The sequence below is a fragment of the Pelmatolapia mariae genome, linkage group LG4 (genome assembly GCF_036321145.2).
Source record: "Pelmatolapia mariae isolate MD_Pm_ZW linkage group LG4, Pm_UMD_F_2, whole genome shotgun sequence".
Taxonomy (NCBI): domain Eukaryota; kingdom Metazoa; phylum Chordata; class Actinopteri; order Cichliformes; family Cichlidae; genus Pelmatolapia; species Pelmatolapia mariae.
This window is the reverse complement of record NC_086230.1, coordinates 23,669,496-23,690,561: the sequence shown is the minus strand read 5'-3', so window position 1 is coordinate 23,690,561 and position 21,066 is coordinate 23,669,496. Positions and strand designations below refer to the sequence as shown.

The 21,066-nt window shown below is 40.7% G+C and overlaps 3 protein-coding genes across 9 annotated transcripts; 1 reads left to right on the top strand and 2 right to left on the bottom strand.

Annotated features, from left to right (window-relative positions):
- Positions 1 to 443: 443 nt before the first annotated feature.
- asf1ba (anti-silencing function 1Ba histone chaperone) lies at positions 444 to 4,744 on the bottom strand. Its single transcript, XM_063470697.1, has 4 exons — positions 4,396 to 4,744; positions 3,672 to 3,787; positions 3,358 to 3,534; positions 444 to 1,194 (listed from the first exon to the last, which is right to left on the bottom strand). The coding sequence occupies exons 1-4, from the start codon at positions 4,502 to 4,504 to the stop codon at positions 1,003 to 1,005; spliced, it is 594 nt and encodes a 197-aa protein (XP_063326767.1). The 5' UTR covers positions 4,505 to 4,744; the 3' UTR covers positions 444 to 1,002.
- A 4,514-nt stretch (positions 4,745 to 9,258) lies between these two features.
- On the top strand, positions 9,259 to 17,635 carry crb3a (crumbs homolog 3a). 7 transcript variants are annotated; one of them, XM_063472003.1, is made up of 5 exons: positions 9,259 to 9,451; positions 9,987 to 10,080; positions 10,352 to 10,556; positions 15,308 to 15,354; positions 15,440 to 17,635. In XM_063472003.1, the coding sequence occupies exons 3-5, from the start codon at positions 10,415 to 10,417 to the stop codon at positions 15,647 to 15,649; spliced, it is 399 nt and encodes a 132-aa protein (XP_063328073.1). In that variant the 5' UTR covers positions 9,259 to 9,451; positions 9,987 to 10,080; positions 10,352 to 10,414; the 3' UTR covers positions 15,650 to 17,635. The 7 variants fall into 7 exon arrangements, with proteins under 7 accessions (XP_063328073.1, XP_063328069.1, XP_063328072.1 ...); XM_063471999.1 differs by having other exon boundaries at positions 9,671 to 10,074; XM_063472002.1 differs by lacking the exon at positions 9,259 to 9,451 and adding an exon at positions 9,462 to 9,757.
- A 314-nt stretch (positions 17,636 to 17,949) lies between these two features.
- tubb4bl (tubulin, beta 4B class IVb-like) lies at positions 17,950 to 20,717 on the bottom strand. The gene is made up of 4 exons (XM_063471995.1): positions 20,541 to 20,717; positions 19,656 to 19,764; positions 19,416 to 19,526; positions 17,950 to 19,325 (listed from the first exon to the last, which is right to left on the bottom strand). Exons 1-4 carry the CDS (start codon positions 20,595 to 20,597, stop codon positions 18,268 to 18,270), a joined length of 1,335 nt encoding a protein of 444 aa, XP_063328065.1. The 5' UTR covers positions 20,598 to 20,717; the 3' UTR covers positions 17,950 to 18,267.
- Between the last annotated feature and the right edge of the window lie 349 nt (positions 20,718 to 21,066).

Genomic DNA, 21,066 nt, shown 5'->3' with positions numbered 1-21,066 from the left:
ACTGTCAAGCGACTTCGTCCCGCCTCCCGGACTTGCCAGTAGCCAAAATGCCAATAACAGTTACCGCGTCTTTCGTTTTTGACTGCAAATTAACAGCTTTTCTTTATTTATCTGAGAGATTATTGTAGCGAAAGCAAATCGGAATCGATGCTTATGCAATAATCCTCATATTTGCAGTGCAATGTTTTTCGTTTCTGTGGCCTAGCCACCCCCTTTACCATAGCAATCTGTGATTGGGTGTGACGTTAATACATACTATTTTTAGTAAAATGTGAAAATATGAGGGGATACTCACACTTGTATTTGTGATACTGAGCTTGCATATGATAAAAGTACAGGTGTGGAATATACTTATAAACTTGTTACCTATATCTAACAAGTGGAGACTGAATCCAAGTAATTATTAGAAACCCACTCATACAGATATATAACAAAATCACCGTTCTTTTATTTGGAACACAAAATTACAAAATAAAAGGAGGAAAAAACCATGAAGTAAGCGATATAAGCCATACAAAACTCCACAGTCAAATGGGAAAAGTAAGTGTAAGTGCACTGTGAACACAAATATAATGGCAGATTATCAAACTGCAATTTAATTGCCTATTGCTTCAGTGCTGAAATCTTCAGAAACCGGTACAAGTCCATTCTGCACCAAGAAAGGAAGTAAGGTGGATCATTCAACAGCTTTCTGTTACGTTTCAGTTCTGTTTTATCGCTTCATAGTTGAGGTTTCCTGCAATATTGCTTTCAACACTGGAAAGAACTATCCAACTATAAATAACACTCATTCCAGTCAGACACTCATAATCTTCCTTGGAACAAATGCTTGTTTGAAACCCAGGGTGAGAACTCATGTTTGAGAAGTCTCGGGAAAATAAAGGGCAGCTATAAGGCAGGGATGTGTACACATCCGTTATTCCCACTTGAATGTCCATAGGCATTGTTCAGAAGTAAGGTTTCGGGCTGTGAATCGTCACCTTTTTAGGGCAGGGGCCATCTTTATAAGCAGTCCATAGAGTTATCTGGGAGTACACCCAAAGGTGGGGCCTTGCCAGGGAGACAGGATGGCGGGAGCATGGAGTTTGAAGAAGGATCCACATTTTCAGAGTCTTCCATTCGCTCTGCGCAGCCTTCCCAGTTTATATGGAATCTGGTAACACGTGGGTTTGAAGCTAGAATATTTCTCTGGAGCTGAAAAAGGAAAAACATAAAAATAAATTTTTTGCACAAGTTCTTTAGGAATACCTAACACGGCATCTTTAATAAAATCATTTTGGACCACAATTTAAGGCAGTTTTATTTCATCTTCATTGTGTATTTGTGTTATTTCTGCATGTCAGTGTAAATAACATTAATATGACATTAATTAATGTTCACTATACTAGTGTACACTAGTGTAACATTTAAGACCAAGTGTGATATTAGAAGTGTATATGAACATTAAAAAAAAAAACAACTGTATCTGGCAGCATTTGAAAATCTTTACCATTTACCCTGACTACTAATTGATTTTCTGTTAGCTCCAACATCAAAACAGGCACACTGCTGGTGTAAATGCATCTGACTCCATGTGCTCTCTAGACTCAGGGCAGGAAAGAGGGAACCCAGTAGTACAAAGGCACAGTGTGGCATTTTTTTTCTTCACAATAGCTAATCACATAAACTCCCACAGGAAACAAGAACTTTCCAGCTGTAATCGGAGTAATCTGTTTAGATATTTTTTTGGATTTGTAAGTGAAAGGTTTTAATCACAAATGCCAGCCACCTTAAAAATTTGACACCTTCAATCAAAACCCTTTGCCATTACCACAAATCTCACAGTGGCTTATTACTGAAGGAATAAGCCACTGAAGGAATGTCATAATCGAACTTTCACAATGCTTTTTGTTCCAAAGTGCAAGCTTTGCTGAATTAAAGGCTTCAACTTCAGGGCTCCAGTAGTGCACCATGCTTCTCTATATGTATGGTAATAGTTGCAAAGCGTATTACATATTTCATTTTCAATTAGATATTTGATTAATTTCTGCACGAAAAAAGTAGGGTTGAGTTTTAGAATAAAATCCCATTGAAGTTATCTGCAAATACAATGCAACTCTTGCACTAAGCCAATGTAGAACAACAAGTCTTCTTTGGCAAATGACATGGTCCAATTTCGAGTCACTCAAAGTAGATAGTGTTATTTTAAAATGTTAAAACACTGTCACTTGCTTCACAGGAAGTGTAGTTAGTCCTGTAAGGATCTCCAAAAACTAGACATCTCTTGGGCAGGAAGGGAAAAGATAACCCTTAAATGAGTGCAAATGAGCTGGAAATGTAGTCCAGACTGGTCCTACATGGAAGACTCATCAAAAGAAACCTTACCTACAAACCTGTGATACAAGTCAGTATTTGACCTATGCAAAGAAACGCCACACTTGTTTTGGAAACAACTGCTGTGGACATATTCATATTGAGCTTTATGGTAGCAAAGATGTGTCTGTAGCAGTATTTTTAATGAACAAAACACTATTAAAAATGGGTGTGGAAAAAAAATTCTCCTTTAGGATCGTTTTTGCAGCACAGTAAATATTTCAGGAAATGGAGGAAATAATCGTAACAAAAATCAGCAAAATCTTATTCAAAATGTGACTCAGGTTTAGAAAATAAAGGTTAAGTGAGGCCAGCCTTTACAAAGTATACCAAAGCCTACCTATTTGAAGTAATGAAAATCCAGCTTGTGTAAAAAGTCACTCTCCACTGACTTGAGCATTATCCAAAATATGTATGTAGATGTTAAACATTTTCTGTGTACAAAATAAACATCTGTGATTGACACAAGAGCAGGTGAAAACGCCAAAATAAAATTAGTACTGCTGTAGTATGCTTCTTGTAAACACTGGCACCTTACCTCTGCAATAATTATGAAATAGTTTCCATTTTTGGAAATTCAATAATTAATAGTAAATGTTCATTAAATAAAATCTGAAGAATTTGTCATTTTTGTTTATTTCTTCTTTCAATTACAACAAAAAATGTTGTAATTTCCCAGTGGTACCAAAAGACTTCAATATAACTGAGCGATGGTCTGCCTCCAGTGCATGCGTCACAATGAGTGATGCATTTCTCATCAAAATTTTCAACTGTCAACTTAACAGGCCAGTGAAATTCAGATTTATTTCCAAAAAGGACTAATTTTAGATTCTCAGGGTACTTAGGTCTACTTCCAATAGCCAAATAACCTGTGGTGTTTTTTAATTTGACTGCAATTATAAATGTTCAGTGGAAATAGGCCTTTACAGTGTTATTTACACCAATAACATTCAAAATAGGCAGTCGTGTTAGCATTGCATCTCAGAAATTAGTCATGATCCTAACCTGTGTGTAGTCTGGCTTGATTGGAGGATTTTCACGCAGCTCTGGGTCTGTGTATTCGTTGTTCACATAGTAACCAATGCGAATGAACTCTTGGCTGCGGTACGTGCAGGTAATCAGCACTACTGTAACACCAACTGCATCGCTTTCAGGAATCAATCCAGTGTTCGGGGCATCCGCCTGATAAACAAGCAGGCAAACAAACAACAACAAAAAGCTATTAATATATGTGGAGCTGTGAAGCTCCACTGCTGTTGTGATGTGGTCAGATTAGTCACAAATAGTGCCTACTTTTTCTGAGTGTCAACTAATTATACCTGAAACACAAACATGTGTCTCCCAGCAGGTACTGGGCCAACCAGCACAGAGTCGAGGATTTGGTCGTACTCTTCACTCTCTGCTGAGCCGACATAGATGATTTTCCACTCCAGGTCTATAAACAGGAAATAGTAAAATAGAGTGCTTCATTAGAAAAATATGACGTGACAAAAATATTATTTTTGTGTCAAAATGAGCCTGTTAAGCAAAGAAATGATCAGCTGATGAACAGATGTAAACATGTAGGTTAATGTGCATAATGGTTTTTAATGTTTCAAAAGCTTTATAAAAACAGTATGGTAGTGTGCTCGTACAAAGAACCTGTCCACATAAAGTTACACAAACAAATGCAAAGAAAGAAAACAACATTTTTAGATTTCCATCCTTGAATAGAGCTATATTTTGTTTACATTTTTACGCACAAACATCAAAACGTTGACTAATTAGCACTGAACTTGTTTTTTTTTTTCCTTAATGGAAATAATAATAGTTTGCTTTACCATATTCATAAGTAACACAGGACGTGCGAGAAGCGTCCTCTCTCCTGTTATGGCTTTAAGTCATGCTGTTATGCAACTTTAATGTTACCTTTAAGCAACGTTACCCTTTTACGCTTCAACAAAAAGTAGTTAGCTACTACAGCTAATACTGTGTAGCTGTTAGCAGACTCATGTTGTGGCTTCACACAAGCGATAATGACAGCTGTTATGCAATGGTACCAACCTTCAGCAAGGTCCTCCATACACTCAAAGGTTATTTCAAACTGAAAGGGGTTTCCGAAAGGACTCGGGTTGTCTAGGACAGCCACATTCAACACCTGTACCTTCGCCATATTTTCTGGAGCGGTAAGAAGGGGCAGTTTCCCGGGGAAACCTTAAAAAGCAACACTCTCGCAACACAAGCGGTTACCACAATTATTATGGATCACACACCTGTGCTTTGACGAAACGCAGGCCTTACTTATAGGACTAGGCTTACACTACTCACCAAAACAATATTTCTGTCATATAATTGCTCATAAATCTGGGAATAAATTGCCGCTCTCCCGCCGCTTTCACTGTATTACCCAGGTTTCAGCGCGTCTACGGCAAGCTGTACACGCGTATGATGGAAACAGAGGAAAAGGGTGGCCTCGATCAAAAGGAAGGCAAAGTGCCTCTACTGACCCCTAGTTGCACAACTACAAAAGCCCGAACCCACAATAAACAAGCTACAGATTGATTATTGTTGTAATTATTTCAACCACAAACAAAGTAAATCAGGCTGGAAGTATTTCTGTAACGTGGCCTCAAGCTCTGATGTACCAACTCAGTGCCTGAGGCATTTTATTGGTGCTGTTAATGACTGCAGTTCATCATAAATGCTTGGGCAGGGAGGTGATGAAATTATCTAAATTATCTAAACTTTATGGAGTCACACCCAGGATTGAGGAGTAGTGAGTTCGTGCCATTAAACTAACAGATTAAGTACATTTTGCAGGGTTTCAACTGCACCTATACCAGGTACCAGCATAGTGATTAAAGTGTTATGTTTAAAACCCCTTTGAATGCAGAGAAAATCCAAATTTGTTTACAAAAAGACATGGCATTCATTGCAATCTCTATCCCCAGGAAGATTCTTTTAAGGACAGGTTTATAGAGAAGTAGGGTCTTCAGTTCACTGGTGAAAAACATGAAATCTAGCTCTAATTTTTAAGCTTTGAATCTGAACTCGTAAAACTTGAATATGTGAGGTGTACTCAGAAGTCAGAACTATATACTATATATTCACAAATTTTTAAATAAGCTGTTGCATGCAGAATTTTAGAATGCCACAAAGCAATGCTCTAATACTCCCACTTGGCCCATACAAAATATTTAATTTTTTTAATAAAACAAAATTCACTGACATTTTTGCTGGCATGCAACTTTTTTTCCAGCTTGCAACCCCAATCCTGAAAAGGATAAAAACAGAATGCAATTGCAAATACTTAAATTGAGAAAATGTAGCATTTTAAGAAAGATCATTTTGAGTTTGATAGCAGCAATATTTCTCAAAAGAAGTGGGACAGGGCCAGGTTTACCCATATGCAGCAAACCCCTTATTTTAACAACAGTCCATAAACATCTGGAAACTGAGAAGACCAGCTGCTGGAATTTGGGGAGAGGAATGTTCAGCAGTCCTGGGTCTTCTTTGTACTATTTGTAGTTCAATTTGGGTTTTTGTGTTTGGATTGTTTTTGTTTTTGTTTTGTTTTGTTTTGCCTCGGTCCATTTCCATGACCTTTGACCCAGAGAAGTATTTCTGGATCTTGTTCACATGTGGCGTCTTTTTTCCATGATAGAGCTTTAACCTACATTTCTGGATGGTGAACTGTGGTCATGGACATACCATGTTGAAGTGTTCCTGAGGCCATTCGGTGACTTCCATGATAGAAACATGCCTGATAGAAACATTTTAATATAGTGACACCCGAGGGCACAAATATTACAGTTTTTCCGTTTTTTTCAGAGATTTCTCCAGATTCTCAGACTCTTTTGATGATGTTATGTACCGTAGGTGGTGAGATATTCCAAGCCTTTAGAATCTGACATTGAGGAACATTATTCTGACATTGTTCAATAATTGTTTTTTGATTTTTTGCAGATAGTTAAACATTTGCCCATCTTTACTTACGTGAAACTTTGCCCCCTTTAATATGCACTTTTTATACCCAAACATGTTCCTGACCTGTTGACAGTTAACTTAATTAGCTTTTTTTTGTCCCCTTCCCAACTTGTATGAGACGTGTTGTTGCCATTAAAGTCAAAATAAGTTAACATTTTTCTTAAAATGGTACATTTTGTCAGTTCAAGCACTTGATATGCTTTATGTTCTGCTGTGAATAAAATACACATCATTGCAAACTTTTTTTTATTTACATTTTACACAGCGTCCTGACTTTTTCAAAACTGAGGTTTTATTTTAATATTTCAAGATTTATCTTCTTGAAATATGGTAGAGATTAATATAGACATAAGGGTGCACATTAATATAGATTGAAATAATAAAGACATTGCCTGCATGGGAGTATATGTTGCTCTAAAACCTCTGTATACCTTTCTGCATGTGTAAGCTTCCAGTTCCATAGGCATGAATGCGCCTCCACACTATCAGACATGCAGGTTTTTGAACTGAGCGCTGATAACAAGTCAGATAAAATATAAATCTCCTTGACATTTTTACATTCTGCTATAGCTTATTAACTTCTAGTACATGGTAGTTTCATGGCTTCGCAGCAGTTTCACCAACACTGATCCCAGCCCAGAAAACATGGCCAAGTGCAACGTTTAGACAGATGTTAAATCAAATACGTTGCTCTAAAAACAGCGTGCCTTTTGAAATCATCATCACTGAATTGCTTCTCTCTTCCAGTTTTGTTATATATGTTATTTATTACTGGGCTGTCACTGTAGCTATTTATTGCAGCTTACATAAACTGTAGGCTATTAGCCTAATGAACTTGCTTACAAAAGCTTTCTTTAGTAAAATAAACTTCCTGATAAAACTAGCAGTGAAATATATAACAGTGACTCCAATAAAAAGATACTGTTTTACACGTAATGCTCATTTATTGGACAACAAACAAACACACACACAAAAAAAAAAGTCTCCAAATTTACAATTGCTTGTTGCACCCTTTAGTAGTCACTACTAAATAAGTAGAAAATACAACAAGACACCAGAAGAGCTATTTATTCTTAATGTTTCTTCTACCGCCATATCTGGTCTGCAATCAGCCTAATGTCCAACCAAATTGTTAGCGCAAATAATCTAATCAGTCTGTTAGTTCAATGCATTTGACTTTGAACATGGCAAGCCTTGCTGCCAGCTTCTGAGAGTTTCAAAAACTGTTGATATGCTGGGATTTTTCTGCCCAACCACATCTAGGGTTTACAGAGAATGGTCTCCAAAACAGAAACTATTGAACGATGAGAGACTGCTCTAATCTCAAGCTGAGTCTCAGGGATAAAGTGCCTAGTTGTTACCAGAGGTCAGAGGAGAACAGTCAGTCTGTTTCTAGCTGATGGGAACAGTCACTCAAATAGCCACCTGTTACTTGCTGCAACTCAAAAAAACACGTTGAACATTGAAGGAGATGAGCTACAGCAGCAGAAGATCACACTGGATGCTAAACCCGACAGTTAAGAATGGGAAACTGAGACTGTGAGTCACTCAGGCTCACCTAAATTGGATTCGATGAGTCTTGATTTCGGCTGAGACATTTAAATGGGTCAGAATGTGATGTGGAAAACATGAAACAAACCGTATTAGCAGTTCATGGTTGTGGGGGATATTTTCTTGGCACACTTTAGGCCCCTTTGTGCCAACTGAAGCATCGTTTAACTACCACAGCCTACCTCAGTTTTATTACTGACCATGTCCATCCCTTTACGACCCTTGTTAGGGCCCTAGCAGGGCCTCCTCTTGAAATTGCCCTTGTGTGGGCGTGGTCTTCTCGCTCCGCCTCCTCCTCTCTTGCTCCTCCCACCCCTCTGTCTCTCTTTCACTCTGCCCTCTCGCCAGGACGCACCTGCTGTTCATTACCCTCATTTGGCACCTGGACCCAGTCAGCAATCACCTCTTTGAGATTATATAGGCTGGGGAAGAATTGTGTGATGCAGGTGGTTTTCTCCTATGGCTCTACACTGTCTTTTTAGGTACTGGAAAGGTCCCATTGCGTGTTTGTCCTGCCCGTGGTTTTAAGTTGAGTGAGTAGATGGGCCTATGGGCCCCGGAAGTGTCTCCCCGTGGTGAGGAGTTACGTTGAGTGGGAAGTGCCTCCTCGTGCTGTGGAGTTTTTTTTTGTTTGTTTGGTAGTTGTTTCCTTTGTTTTTTTCGACCTCTTCCTTTCTTTTTTGGCCCCATTGATAAAGCGGCGTTGCTGACTCTTTGTGTTAAGATTATTTGCAATAAAACCATATTATATGCTAAACACCTCTGTCTGCTTTCCTTTTCATTCTGTTCTGGACCCATTTGTTACCAGCCCCCACACTCACACCTGTAGACTTCCTTCGTGGGGACGTAACATGGCTACTTCCAGCAGGATAACATGCCATGTTCCCAAGTGCAGATCATCTCAAACTGGTTGCTGGAACATGATAATGAGTTCACTGTACAGGAATACTATCTACAGATTCAACAGATCTCAATATCTCAATAGACCACTGGGATGAGGTGGGTTTGTGAATATGTGCCTCAAAGAATTAAGGGGGCCCAATCCTGTACTAGCAAAGTGTACCTAATAAAGTGCCCAGTGAGTGTATGTGCATGAATAGACAGGGTTACGCCAGTAGTTAACTTTCTCATGCCTTATCTGTCCTTTCTTTAATAGATAAAACACTCTGAATCACATGTCAAACTGTGGTTACTGAACGTTATAGTACTGAAACACTATTGCAGATATTAGGCTACATACAAAATAGCAAGGGGCACCTCCTCAATGTGACTCACTGCTGTACTATAAGAGTAATTTTCCACAGCAGGTCTGCGCTTTTCAGAAAACGCTTCAGTGCTCTCACAGAGTGTCCACATGAAACTCTGACTAGCACAGATTAGGCCCGAAGCAGACTACATTTTCTGTGCCCCTCTCAGTCTGAAAGGAGAGATTAGGAGAGGATTAGAGCCCACTGGACCAGCTGGCCTCCAAATTCATCCTTAAAATATCTCAGGAATGTCGATATCCTTTCTCCTGACGGGAACCGTGAAACCTGACGGAGGCGCTGTTTCATGCAACGCCATCAGCAGGTTGCTGCTGTAGGTAAGAGCTGCGTTGGGAGTAAAAACTACAGTTATAGTTGTGCAGATTGGAGCAAATAAGGCAAACATGGCATCTTGTTATTATTATCATTGTCATTAATTTTTTAGAAACCGAATTAACTTTGGAAGGAATTTCAGAATATAAATATTATAGCATAAAGGTGATTAAAAGCTTTAAGGTCTGATTTTTTTATTTTTATTTTGTTCCTAATGGAAACAGGACAGATCGGCTCTGCTCTGCTTCAGCAAAGTGCGCCTTTTATTCTACTTTGTACGCACAAAGGAGGTTCTGTTCGCCCCGCTGCAGGTAGATAACTGTGCTCAGGTATTGTAACACGAAACTCAACCACGTGACCAATGGCGAAGTGAGGAGTAGACGAGGAAAAAAAGAGCTTTAGATAAAAGAGCAACTCATAGGACAGCCGAGGATGTAGTCTCGGGTAGTTCAGGTAGGCTTGTTCTGACAGAAGTCGGCTGAGGATGTTACCTGTACTTTTCACCCGACTCATACGTGTTGCGGTTTCATTTTTGACAAGGTGAGGCGGAAGCAGTTTACTCGTAAGGAATCAACCTGTTCGATGGTCCTCGTTTTGCCTCGACCATCTGGAAGCAGTCGGATGAAGGGTGTGTGTAAGTCTTTGAAAAGAATCACGTTACAGCATATTGTCCGTTGATAGTGTAATGATGTTTTTAAGAGGTGTTAGAGCTGTGTTCTTCTGTTAGGCCAGTAAAAATATTATTTTCTATTGCGCAGGTTTAGAGGTGATTCAACATCAGGCTGAATGTGACTCAGTAGTTGTGGTTTTGCCTGACTCAGCTTGAGATTAAAACAGTCTATCAGTGTCTGAGTGAACTGGAGAGGATATTTGCGTTTGCACTGCTGATAGTTGTGTGTCTTTAGCTGTTCAAATGGAGGCAGTAAATCCTCACGGCGGCTGTCTGTGAATGAAATGGACCCCAGCTGATGCCCCCACTGTACCAGTCTGCCCCCATTTGGCCCTGCTGGTCACGGGTAGAGATGGCAGCGTGCCTGGATGTGCTGACCATACCTGGAGCTGTGGTTGGGAGTGTTTTACTGCTGGTGCTGAGCAGTAATCCTGTGTGGGGTGAGTTGGAAGCCTTCCTCAGCACTCCCATACAAATAAGCCAGCCTTTTGACCACACCTGTGCACACGCACACATAAAAAACCTATTGCATCCTGTGATGACACATAAAAAACTTAGGAAGCTTTGCTAAGAAACTGTGAAACATGCAGGGACATGTCAGCACTGCCTAATAACATAAGACTAAGATAAGAATTTATAGGAACAAGCTCCCCATTGAGTGGGAGTAATATACAAAAAAGCAATTTTAAAAATGTTGCGGTGCTGCATAAACTAATGTCATCATTTAAAAATCATTTGAACTAGATTTTCAGTCGATACTGAACATCTCACAGAGTAATTACAGCTAAAAAGGAAAGGTGTTTTGTACTGTAAATGCAGTACAAAACACAGTATATCTGATGGGTATAGCTACATTGGGGTGGGGGACTGTTGAGCAACTGAAATCTCCTATCACACAAGAATGAGAGGAAATGTGATTTCAAAACTGCAGCAATTGTTCTCCTCAGTTCCCAGACATATTAACTGGTAAATGAAGGTGATGCAACACAGTGAGACACAGACCCCTGTCCCACATTTTTTTTTTAGAGCATGTCGTGGTTTTTACATTCAACACAAGATTTTACTATTTGTACATACAATATAAGTGGATAAACAGATGCTGTGCAAAACTGTTGCATTTGTCAGTTTGAATCCTACTTTAAGTTGTGAACATGGCTGCCCCCGTCTGTAACGTTTGTTATCAAGTCGTACCTTTGTCCTTGGCAAGTTTACTATTTACCCAAGCAAATGATTGACTTAGAAACTGTGGGGAGGGTTTAAGTTTCCAAAACAAAACTTTCTCATTAACATGATTCTTTGAATGATGAGCACACACACAAACACAAAGAAACAAATAGATTTGAGTTGGGTTTTTTTTCCTCACATTTCAAACTAGTGTGCTGTTTGACTCAGCTAATTGTGGCTGCGGTATACCGTGCATTCCTGAGCTTCTCCTCCTCCCTATTTGCTCTGGTCAAGAAGCTCCAGTGGGGCTTCATGATGTAACTGAGTAATCACATGGCTGCTCACGGATGAAATGGCTGGTAGCGATACTGGAATGCTCACAAGGGTCAGGTGCTTAGAAAGTGGACGAGGTTGAAATGAACTTCTGCTTTACTGTGGTACTTCCTCTTATGTGCTTTTCATTACGCATGTATGTATAAGGGTAGATACAATCATGATAACATGAAGAAGGGATACACTTTTCCTCTTTTAGACATTATTTTTGACACTCATGTCTCTGTCGTGGTTCAAAAACATTTTTGCACTTTACTAAGAAGCCAGCTTTTCAAGATCCTTTCACATTCCTGCATTCATCTGCATATGAATGTGTCAAACACTTTGCTTACATGTGAAAATTATTCTTCATTCTCACTGAGAGTTACATGAGTAGCTTTTTTTTAAAAATATGTATTATACTTCTTTGCAAAGACTGGAACTTTCAAAAGTCTCCCCCAGTTGCCAGGAAACAGACTCATTACTTTAAATGTTATGAGTGTACATTCACTCGTGCTTGTAAGTGGTTACTCTGAAAGTTTAAATGCATTCGCCAATTAAAATAAAAGATCTTATCTAAATACAGAGAGCCCCATAATATTTAAACACATTTTAATTATATACATCAGTTTACATACAAAATGCAGTTTTTAAATGATGATTTCATTTATTAAGAGAAAAAAGCTGTACAAACCTACATGGCCCATGTGAATAAATATTTTCCCTGCCTTTTAACTCATGAATTAACTGTGATTAGCCACCTTTTTTTTTTTGGGGGGGGGGGGGGGGGGGGGGGGGGGAAACTGAGTTTAGTCTTACTAGCTACAGTCAGGCCTGATTACTGCCAGATCTGCTGAATCAAGAAATCACTTCAATAGAACCTTACTGACAGAGCAAAGCAGGCAAAAAGATCTCAAAAATTAACAAACATGCCATGATCTGAAGAAACTCAAGAACACAAGAGAAACAAAGTCACTGACATCTATCAGTCTGGAAAGGGTTAAAACCATTTCTAACTAATCACTTTTACTGATAGAGCCATTATTCAAAAATGGTGAAAACTTTTCACAAACTCTCTTGCCTTAGTTAAGGTCAGAGTTCATGATTCAACAATAAGAAAGAGACAAAAATGGGATCCATGGGAGAATTCCAAGATGATAATCCACTGCTGACCGAAAAGAACACAAAGTCTCGTCTCACATTTGTCAATAAAACATCTTGTTGATCCCCAAGACTTTTGGAAAAAATATTCTGTGGACTGACGGGAAAAAAGCTGAACTGTTGAAAGGTTTGAGTCCTGTTACATCTGGCGTAAGCTAACAAAGCATTTCATAAAGAGAACATCACACCAACAGTCAAACATGGTGGTGGTAATGTGGTGGTCTGAGCCTGCTTTGCTGCTTCAGGACCTGAACAGCTTCTAATTGATGGATCCATTGATTTTGCTCTCTACCGGAAAATCCTACATGAGACTATCCAACCGTCAGTTTGTGTCCTGAAGCTTGAGTTATGTAGCAGCACAATGATCCAAAACACACCAGCAAGTTGACATCTGTGTGACTCAATAAAACCAGAAAACAAAAACAAAAACAAAATAAAGGTTTTGTAGCAGCCTAGTCAAAGTCCAGCCTTAAATCTGATTGAGATGCTTCGGCATGACCTTAAACAGTGATGTTCCTGCTGGGAAACCTTACAATGTGGCCGAATCACCAAAAAAAAAAAAAAAAAAAAAAATGCAAAGGAGAGTGAGCCAAAATTCCTCCACAGCAATGTGAAAGACTCATTGCCAGTTACTGCAAACACTTGATTGCAGTTATTGCTGCCAAGGCTGGCACAGCCAGTTATTAGGTTTTGGGGGCCATTACTGTTTTTTGTTTTTTTTACACAGGGCTAGATATGTTTGGATAGATGATTTGTAATCAATAAAATCATCATTTAAAAACTGCATTTTGCATTTGCCTGGGTTATTTTTGTCTAATATTGAAAATTGTTTGAGGATTTGACGCATAATAAATACAGGTCCTTCTCAAAAAATTAGCATATTGTGATAAAGTTCATTATTTCCTTTAATGTACTGATAAACATTAGACTTTCATATATTTTAGATTCATTACACACAACTGAAGTAGTTCAAGCCTTTCATTGTTTTAATATTGATGATTTTGGCATACATAACTCATGAAAACTCAAAATTCCTGTCTCAAAAAATTAGCATATCATGAAAAGGTTCTCTAAACGAGCTATTAACCTAATCATCTGAATCAACGAATTAACTCTAAACACCTGCAAAAGATTCCTGAGGCTTTTAAAAACTCCCAGCCTGGTTCATTACTCAAAACCGCAATCATGGGTAAGACTGTTGACCTGACTGCTGTCCAGAAGGCCATCATTGACACCCTCAAGCAAGAGGGTAAGACACAGAAAGAAATTTCTGAACGAATAGGCTGTTCCCAGAGTGCTGTATCAAGGCACCTCAGTGGGAAGTCTGTGGGAAGGAACAAGTGTGGCAGAAAACGCTGCACAACGAGAAGAGGTGACCGGACCCTGAGGAAGATTGTGGAGAAGAACCGATTCCAGACCTTGGGGGACCTGCAGAAGAAGTGGACTGAGTCTGGAGTAGAAACATCCAGAGCCACCGTGTACAGGCGTGTGCAGGAAATGGGCTACAGGTGCCGCATGCCCCAGGTCAAGCCACTCTTGAACCAGAAACAGCGGCAGAAGTGCCTGACCTGGGCTACAGAGAAGCAGCACTGGACTGTTGCTCAGTGGTCCAAAGTACTTTTTTCGGATGAAAGCAACTTTTGCATGTCATTCGGAAATCAAGGTGCCAGAGTCTGGAGGAAGACTGGGGAGAGGGAAATGCCAAAATGCCTGAAGTCCAGTGTCAAGTACCCACAGTCAGTGATGGTCTGGGGTGCCATGTCAGCTGCTAGTGTTGGTCCACTGTGTTTTATCAAGGGCAGGGTCAATGCAGCTAGCTATCAGGAGATTTTGGAGCACTTCATGCTTCCATCTGCTGAAAAGCTTTATGGAGATGAAGATTTCATTTTTCAGCACGACCTGGCACCTGCTCACAGTGCCAAAACCACTGGTAAATGGTTTACTGACCATGGTATTACTGTGCTCAATTGGCCTGCCAACTCTCCTGACCTGAACCCCATAGAGAATCTGTGGGATATTGTGAAGACAAAGTTGAGAGACGCAAGACCCAACACTCTGGATGAGCTTAAGGCCGCTATCGAAGCATCCTGGGCCTCCATAACACCTCAGCAGTGCCACAGGCTGATTGCCTCCATGCCACGCCGCATTGAAGCAGTCATTTCTGCAAAAGGATTCCCGACCAAGTATTGAGTGCATAACTGAACATAATTATTTGAAGGTTGACGTTTTTTTGTATTAAAAACACTTTTCTTTTATTGGTTGGATGAAATATGCTAATTTTTTGAGACAGAAATTTTGGGTTTTCATGAGTTATGTATGCCAAAATCATCAATATTAAAACAATGAAAGGCTTGAACTACTTCAGTTGTGTGTAATGAATCTAAAATATATGAAAGTCTAATGTTTATCAGTACATTACAGAAAATAATGAACTTTATCACAATATGCTAATTTTTTGAGAAGGACCTGTATGTAAAACAGAAAAAAAAATTGGAAAGGGAACAAATGCTGTTTCACTGATATAACATTTATTATGTTTCTGCTCCTTTCACAGGGAATTTTACCTTAACTCAAAGTGACACCCAATCTAATAACACTACAGTAAGTGACAAACCTTTTTCAAGAACAGTAAATAACTTTGGTATGTAATTAGACTTTGTTAAGTGTTATATTATTCTGTTTGCAGGGACCCAACATCGCAGCCATCGTGGCCCCTACAGTCACCTTGGGAGTGCTGGCTATGGTCTCGGCTTTTCTCGTCTGGTTGTTCTGCGTGGTCAAAAAGAAGAGGCAGACCGAAGGGACGTACAGACCCAGCGCTGAGGAGCAGTCTGGTGCGCGCAGTGTTGCCGCACCGGATGCACTAAAATTACCAAAGGAGGAAAGACTCATTTGAGGTTTTGTGGAACACCTTGTAAGGACACAGGCTGCAAACACTTGCATGGCAACCTTCCTGTGCGACGAGGCTCTCAGATTGGGGCTTGACCACTGAGAGAAAACTGTCTCCAGGTTTAAGAGAGGACAAAGAGAGATCTTTGAAACCGTACAACATGATGCATTTTCTTGCCGCTCCATTTCAACAAGCACTGAATTGTTCTTGCTTGGTAAGCCGAAGAGAAGCGCCCAAAGGGATTTTTCTCTGGCTTTTAAGAACAACTGAACATTTCAAAGAGGTCTAAATGTTTATTCTGCACAAGTTAAAAAAACAAAAAGCTACAGTATTTTATCGCCACTAATGATTTTAGTTTAGCGACACTTCTTTTTGCCAGCTGCCTTAAGTCACAATTACTTGTTGGATTTGATTCTGTCTAAAATTTCAATCCAAAATCTATGCTGACCTTTAACCTCAAACTTTTTGCTTTTTTAGTCGATCACATTTGAAAAGGAAAGAGTTTCTATTTATGAGTTTAATCAAAAGATCTTGTCCTCGTGAAAACTAGTTTTTTACAAAGCTGCTCTGCGCTAAAAAAAAGAAGTCAGGTTATAACTAGAAATCAGAAGCAACTGTTTACACTTGACATTTCTTTGAATAACAACACTAATTTAAAGACAGGCTATCAATAATTCACCAGATCATACGTGTAGCACATAATTGACTGTAATCAAGCAGAGATGTTTTACAATGTCACCACGTGTTTATTTATGCATTTGTCAAATAACTGAATATTTGTTTAATATTTGTGTAATTAAACTTTACAAAGCATTTAAAGTCTCATGAGTCCTCCCCAGGTGGAGCCCGGGCGGTGTTTATGTATAAAATCCCAGTAAAAATAGGATATAGGGTGCTGGTTTAGCTGGATGGGTAGAGCAGGTGATCTATATGTTGTAGGTCTTTCTTTCTTCTGGCCACTGTCCTGTTGGGAAAAGGCTAAAAATAACATTAGGGAAATATCATATGGATATGAGGTGCAAAATGACATGCCTGAAAAGGTTGAGCAGCTTTGGAAAAAATGCAAACAAGTCCACAACTGTTGTATGTATTAGTGTACAGAGGCTGATGATAAAATAGCTATGCAGATAAGCATTTTCAGTAACCACAGAGTATAAAGTTCAGGCCCTCGGTGTACATGAGAAAAGCACTGAAACGCTCGACTCGTTGTTAGCCTGTAGTAAAAAAGTTGTCAACTGTATGATGCAAGGAAAATTCACAGGGTCACTTTTTAAAATTTTTTTTTAAATTAGCAGGTCTTTTTGTCTTATTCCCCACACAAATGCGTGTCCTGGTTTTCAGTGGCTTCTGCATGTAAATAACTCGTGGAAACACGCAGTCATGTGACATCAGCATTATCACTGCGAGGAAAGAAGGTTCCTCACATACGGGCAGATCAAGTTGGTTAGATTTCAAAGACTGGAAAAAAAGCTAGTGAGACACGTGTCTAAAGACCCCAGAACAACTGAATGACTTAGTTGAGTCAGAAATTGCAGTGTGAAAGAAGATTATCATTAGAACCTTGCACAGGAATGGACTCAGATGTTGTAGACCAAGAAAAACTCCATTTGTGTAAAAGAGACACCTTCAAGCCAGACTGAAGTATGCTACAGTAAGGACAACCTGGAGAAAGATTATGCATACTGGAAGCACGTCCTTTGGTCAGATGAGACTAAACCCTTTTGGCCACAGAGCCACTGCTTACATTTGAAGAAAGAAAGGTAGAATTTAGAGACCAAAGAAACAGCATCCCCACAATGAAACACGGTGGTGGGAGTGTTATGCTGTGGAGATGCTTCGATGTGTCTAGGACTGGGAATCCTATCAAGGTGGAAGGACTCATGAAGAAAAAATGATATGGGAAGATTATGAAAGAAAACCTCAAGCAGTCAGAAATTAAACAGAGTCTGGATGTAAGATATATCTTCCAACACTCCTGATCACCAAAGTGAATGTTACTGACTGTCCTACACTTGAATCTCATTGAAAATCTATGAAGTCAAGACCATTAAATCTGGAGAAGCTTGAGAGATTCACCAAACCATTATGTATATTTAGGATAATTCTCTTAAAGAAGTATACAGCCTGTGTGGATTCAGCAGTGTATTAGTAAACATTGTGTAGCACAAGTCCTTGTATCTATTTGTTGTAGAATAGACTTGCTAACTAGGAGTTTTAATGCTGTAAGGTGAAGAGAAATCTTGGATCACACGTCAAATTAATCAGTAAAAGAAAAAAACAATCAAAAAACCCCAAAGAGGCATTAATTTGGCATTTAAATTAGATTTTATTCTTTCGCCAGTTTCAAGGCTTCACAGTTAAAATCACTTGCTTTTGACTTCGGCAAGGCAATGACAGGACAGATGTGAGGATGTCAGTAGTTCAGTGCATTCACGACATACAAAAACATTTGAACCAAAAACTTCACTAGCACCAGTTAACACCAATGTCTAACACTAGAGCAACAGTGATCTGTTCAAGTGTGGCGAACCATTCAATTCATGATGGGGGGGAGTGAAAAGGGTGGAGTTGGGGGGGTAATGGGCGAGGTGAAAGGAGCTCAGGGAGCCAGTTGCGCTGAGGTTTTATGCAACTTCCTCCTCTCCCTCTTCCTCGAACTCGCCTTCCTCAGCGGTGGCGTCCTGGTACTGCTGGTACTCGGACACCAGGTCGTTCATGTTGCTCTCGGCTTCGGTGAACTCCATCTCATCCATACCTTCGCCCGTGTACCAGTGGAGGAAGGCCTTACGACGGAACATGGCGGTGAACTGCTCGGAGATGCGCTTGAACAGCTCCTGGATCGCGGTGCTGTTGCCAATGAAAGTGGCGGCCATTTTGAGGCCACGGGGTGGTATGTCACAGACGGCGGTCTTCACATTGTTCGGGATCCATTCGACAAAGTAGCTGCTGTTCTTGTTCTGCACATTCAGCATCTGCTCATCCACCTCCTTCATGGACATGCGACCTCTAAAGACTGCGGCCACGGTCAGGTAGCGGCCGTGGCGCGGGTCGCAGGCAGCCATCATGTTCTTGGCATCGAACATCTGCTGAGTGAGCTCAGGCACAGACAGTGAGCGATACTGCTGGCTGCCCCTGCTGGTGAGCGGGGCGAACCCTGGCATGAAAAAGTGCAGACGGGGGAAGGGCACCATGTTGACAGCTAGTTTGCGGAGATCGGCGTTGAGCTGGCCAGGGAAACGCAGACAGGTGGTCACCCCGCTCATGGTGGCGGACACCAAATGGTTGAGATCTCCGTAGGTTGGAGTGGTGAGTTTGAGCGTGCGGAAGCAGATGTCATAGAGGGCTTCATTGTCAATGCAGTAGGTTTCATCTGTGTTCTCTACCAGCTGGTGGACAGAGAGGGTGGCGTTGTAAGGCTCCACCACGGTGTCAGACACTTTGGGGGAAGGCACCACGCTAAAGGTGTTCATGATGCGATCGGGGTACTCCTCGCGAATCTTGCTGATCAGCAGGGTGCCCATGCCGGAGCCAGTGCCACCGCCCAGAGAGTGAGTGAGCTGGAAGCCCTGGAGGCAATCGCAGCTCTCAGCCTCTTTCCTCACTACATCCAGAACAGAGTCCACCAGCTCAGCTCCCTCAGTGTAGTGGCCCTTGGCCCAGTTATTTCCAGCTCCACTCTGGCCTGTAGTCAAAAATATTCCAATTTATAATGTAGGATGCACAGGAAAGACATAGCATAGTATGCTCGATTAACAAAATTCACCCAGCTTACCAAAGACAAAGTTGTCTGGTCTGAAGATCTGTCCGAAGGGACCAGACCTCACCGAATCCATCGTTCCAGGCTCCAGATCCACCAGGATGGCTCGTGGAACGTATTTTCCACCTAAACCAGGCAAAGGTGAATAAACAATATAATTCCTTGTAATTTTAAGAGGCGCGCTGGATGTGATGTAAAACAGAGATATGTATGCAAATCAGTCTGTACGGCAGCAGAGGTGAATCTGCAACCAACCTGTGGCCTCATTGTAGTAGACGCTGATCCTGTCTAGCTGCAGATCGCTGTCTCCATGGTAGGTACCAGTGGGATCAATGCCGTGCTCATCGCTGATCACCTCCCAGAACTGAAACAAAACAGGTGTGGTAGGAGAGGAAGGTGGGATGCAAGTTCATTACAGTTATGTATGTGCTGATATACTTTTAATTACATTTCTAGAAAGCTTAGTGTGTATTTCTGGTGCATGTAGGGTCAAAAGAGCAGTCTATTAGTCTGATCTGGCAGATGGCAATAATCTGAAAAGTAAAAGCGTCTTTGGTGCCATATAGCCAACAAGATTAATTATACTGAAGATATAATCCATGCCAGTGTTAAAATGATAATACTGCGGTTTGATTCAGTTTAAATTTAGACATATTTTTTTTCAGAAGCAAGTGGCTGGAAAAGAATCAGGCAAAAATAGGTCATAAATATGGAGGGGGAGGGGCGACAATAAGGTTTCATTACTATTCCAGTCAATCGCTGATATACTCGCATGGAAAATTCGACAAAAATGTGGAGATATTAAATGCGAGTTATGCATGGAATTATTAAAGCATAAAGTCCCATAAATCTTAATTTCTCCTGCATAAACCAGTGCATGAATCAATCTTGTCCTCGGTGTGAAACCCTGCACGGAATGCCAATGAGCAAATCGTCTGTGGATTGATTCTCCCTCTCTCTGGAATGTAATGAGCTTTAAGAAGAAAATACGCCGCACAGAGTTTGTTCTAGAGAATTCCTGGAAGATGGATTAGGGGAGCTCCTCTGAGTGCCACCGAGGCGTGCCTGCATGGCAGCCGGCACACGGCTCACCGGATTGAAAAAAACCGAAATAGAGCAAAAGAAATCAGAAAGAAATACCTTGGCTCCAATCTGGTTTCCGCACTGGCCGGCCTGCAAGTGCACAATTTCGCGCATTTTGGACAGATGGGTAAGAGGACGGTCGAGTAGGAGACGGGAATCTGAGCAGAGGAGATTCACAGGATGATGGCTCCTGCAGTCGATCGTCCGGGATTTTGTTGCACCGCCTCTAAGTCCGTCTACTGGGCTGAAACGGTGGTGCAACTTGACGTCATCGCCATGGCAACCAAAGACCGGAGGAGAGAGGGAGGAACCAAAAGCCGTGGAAATGGCGGATAGGATGCGAGGAAGCTGCATCAGTTGTCAATAGGTCGTCTCATTATTCTCACGGACTCAGTGACCCCACACCCAAAACATATGGGAATGATACGTTTTTCGGGGTAATATTTTAAATATTCACATGAAACAACACCAGTCATCCAGCTGCCTTAAAGTGATATGTGGAGACTATTTGGTACTTTTGAACGCATTAACTTGATGGTATCTCCCCCCCCCCCCCCAAAAAAAAAAAAAAAAATCAGGGATT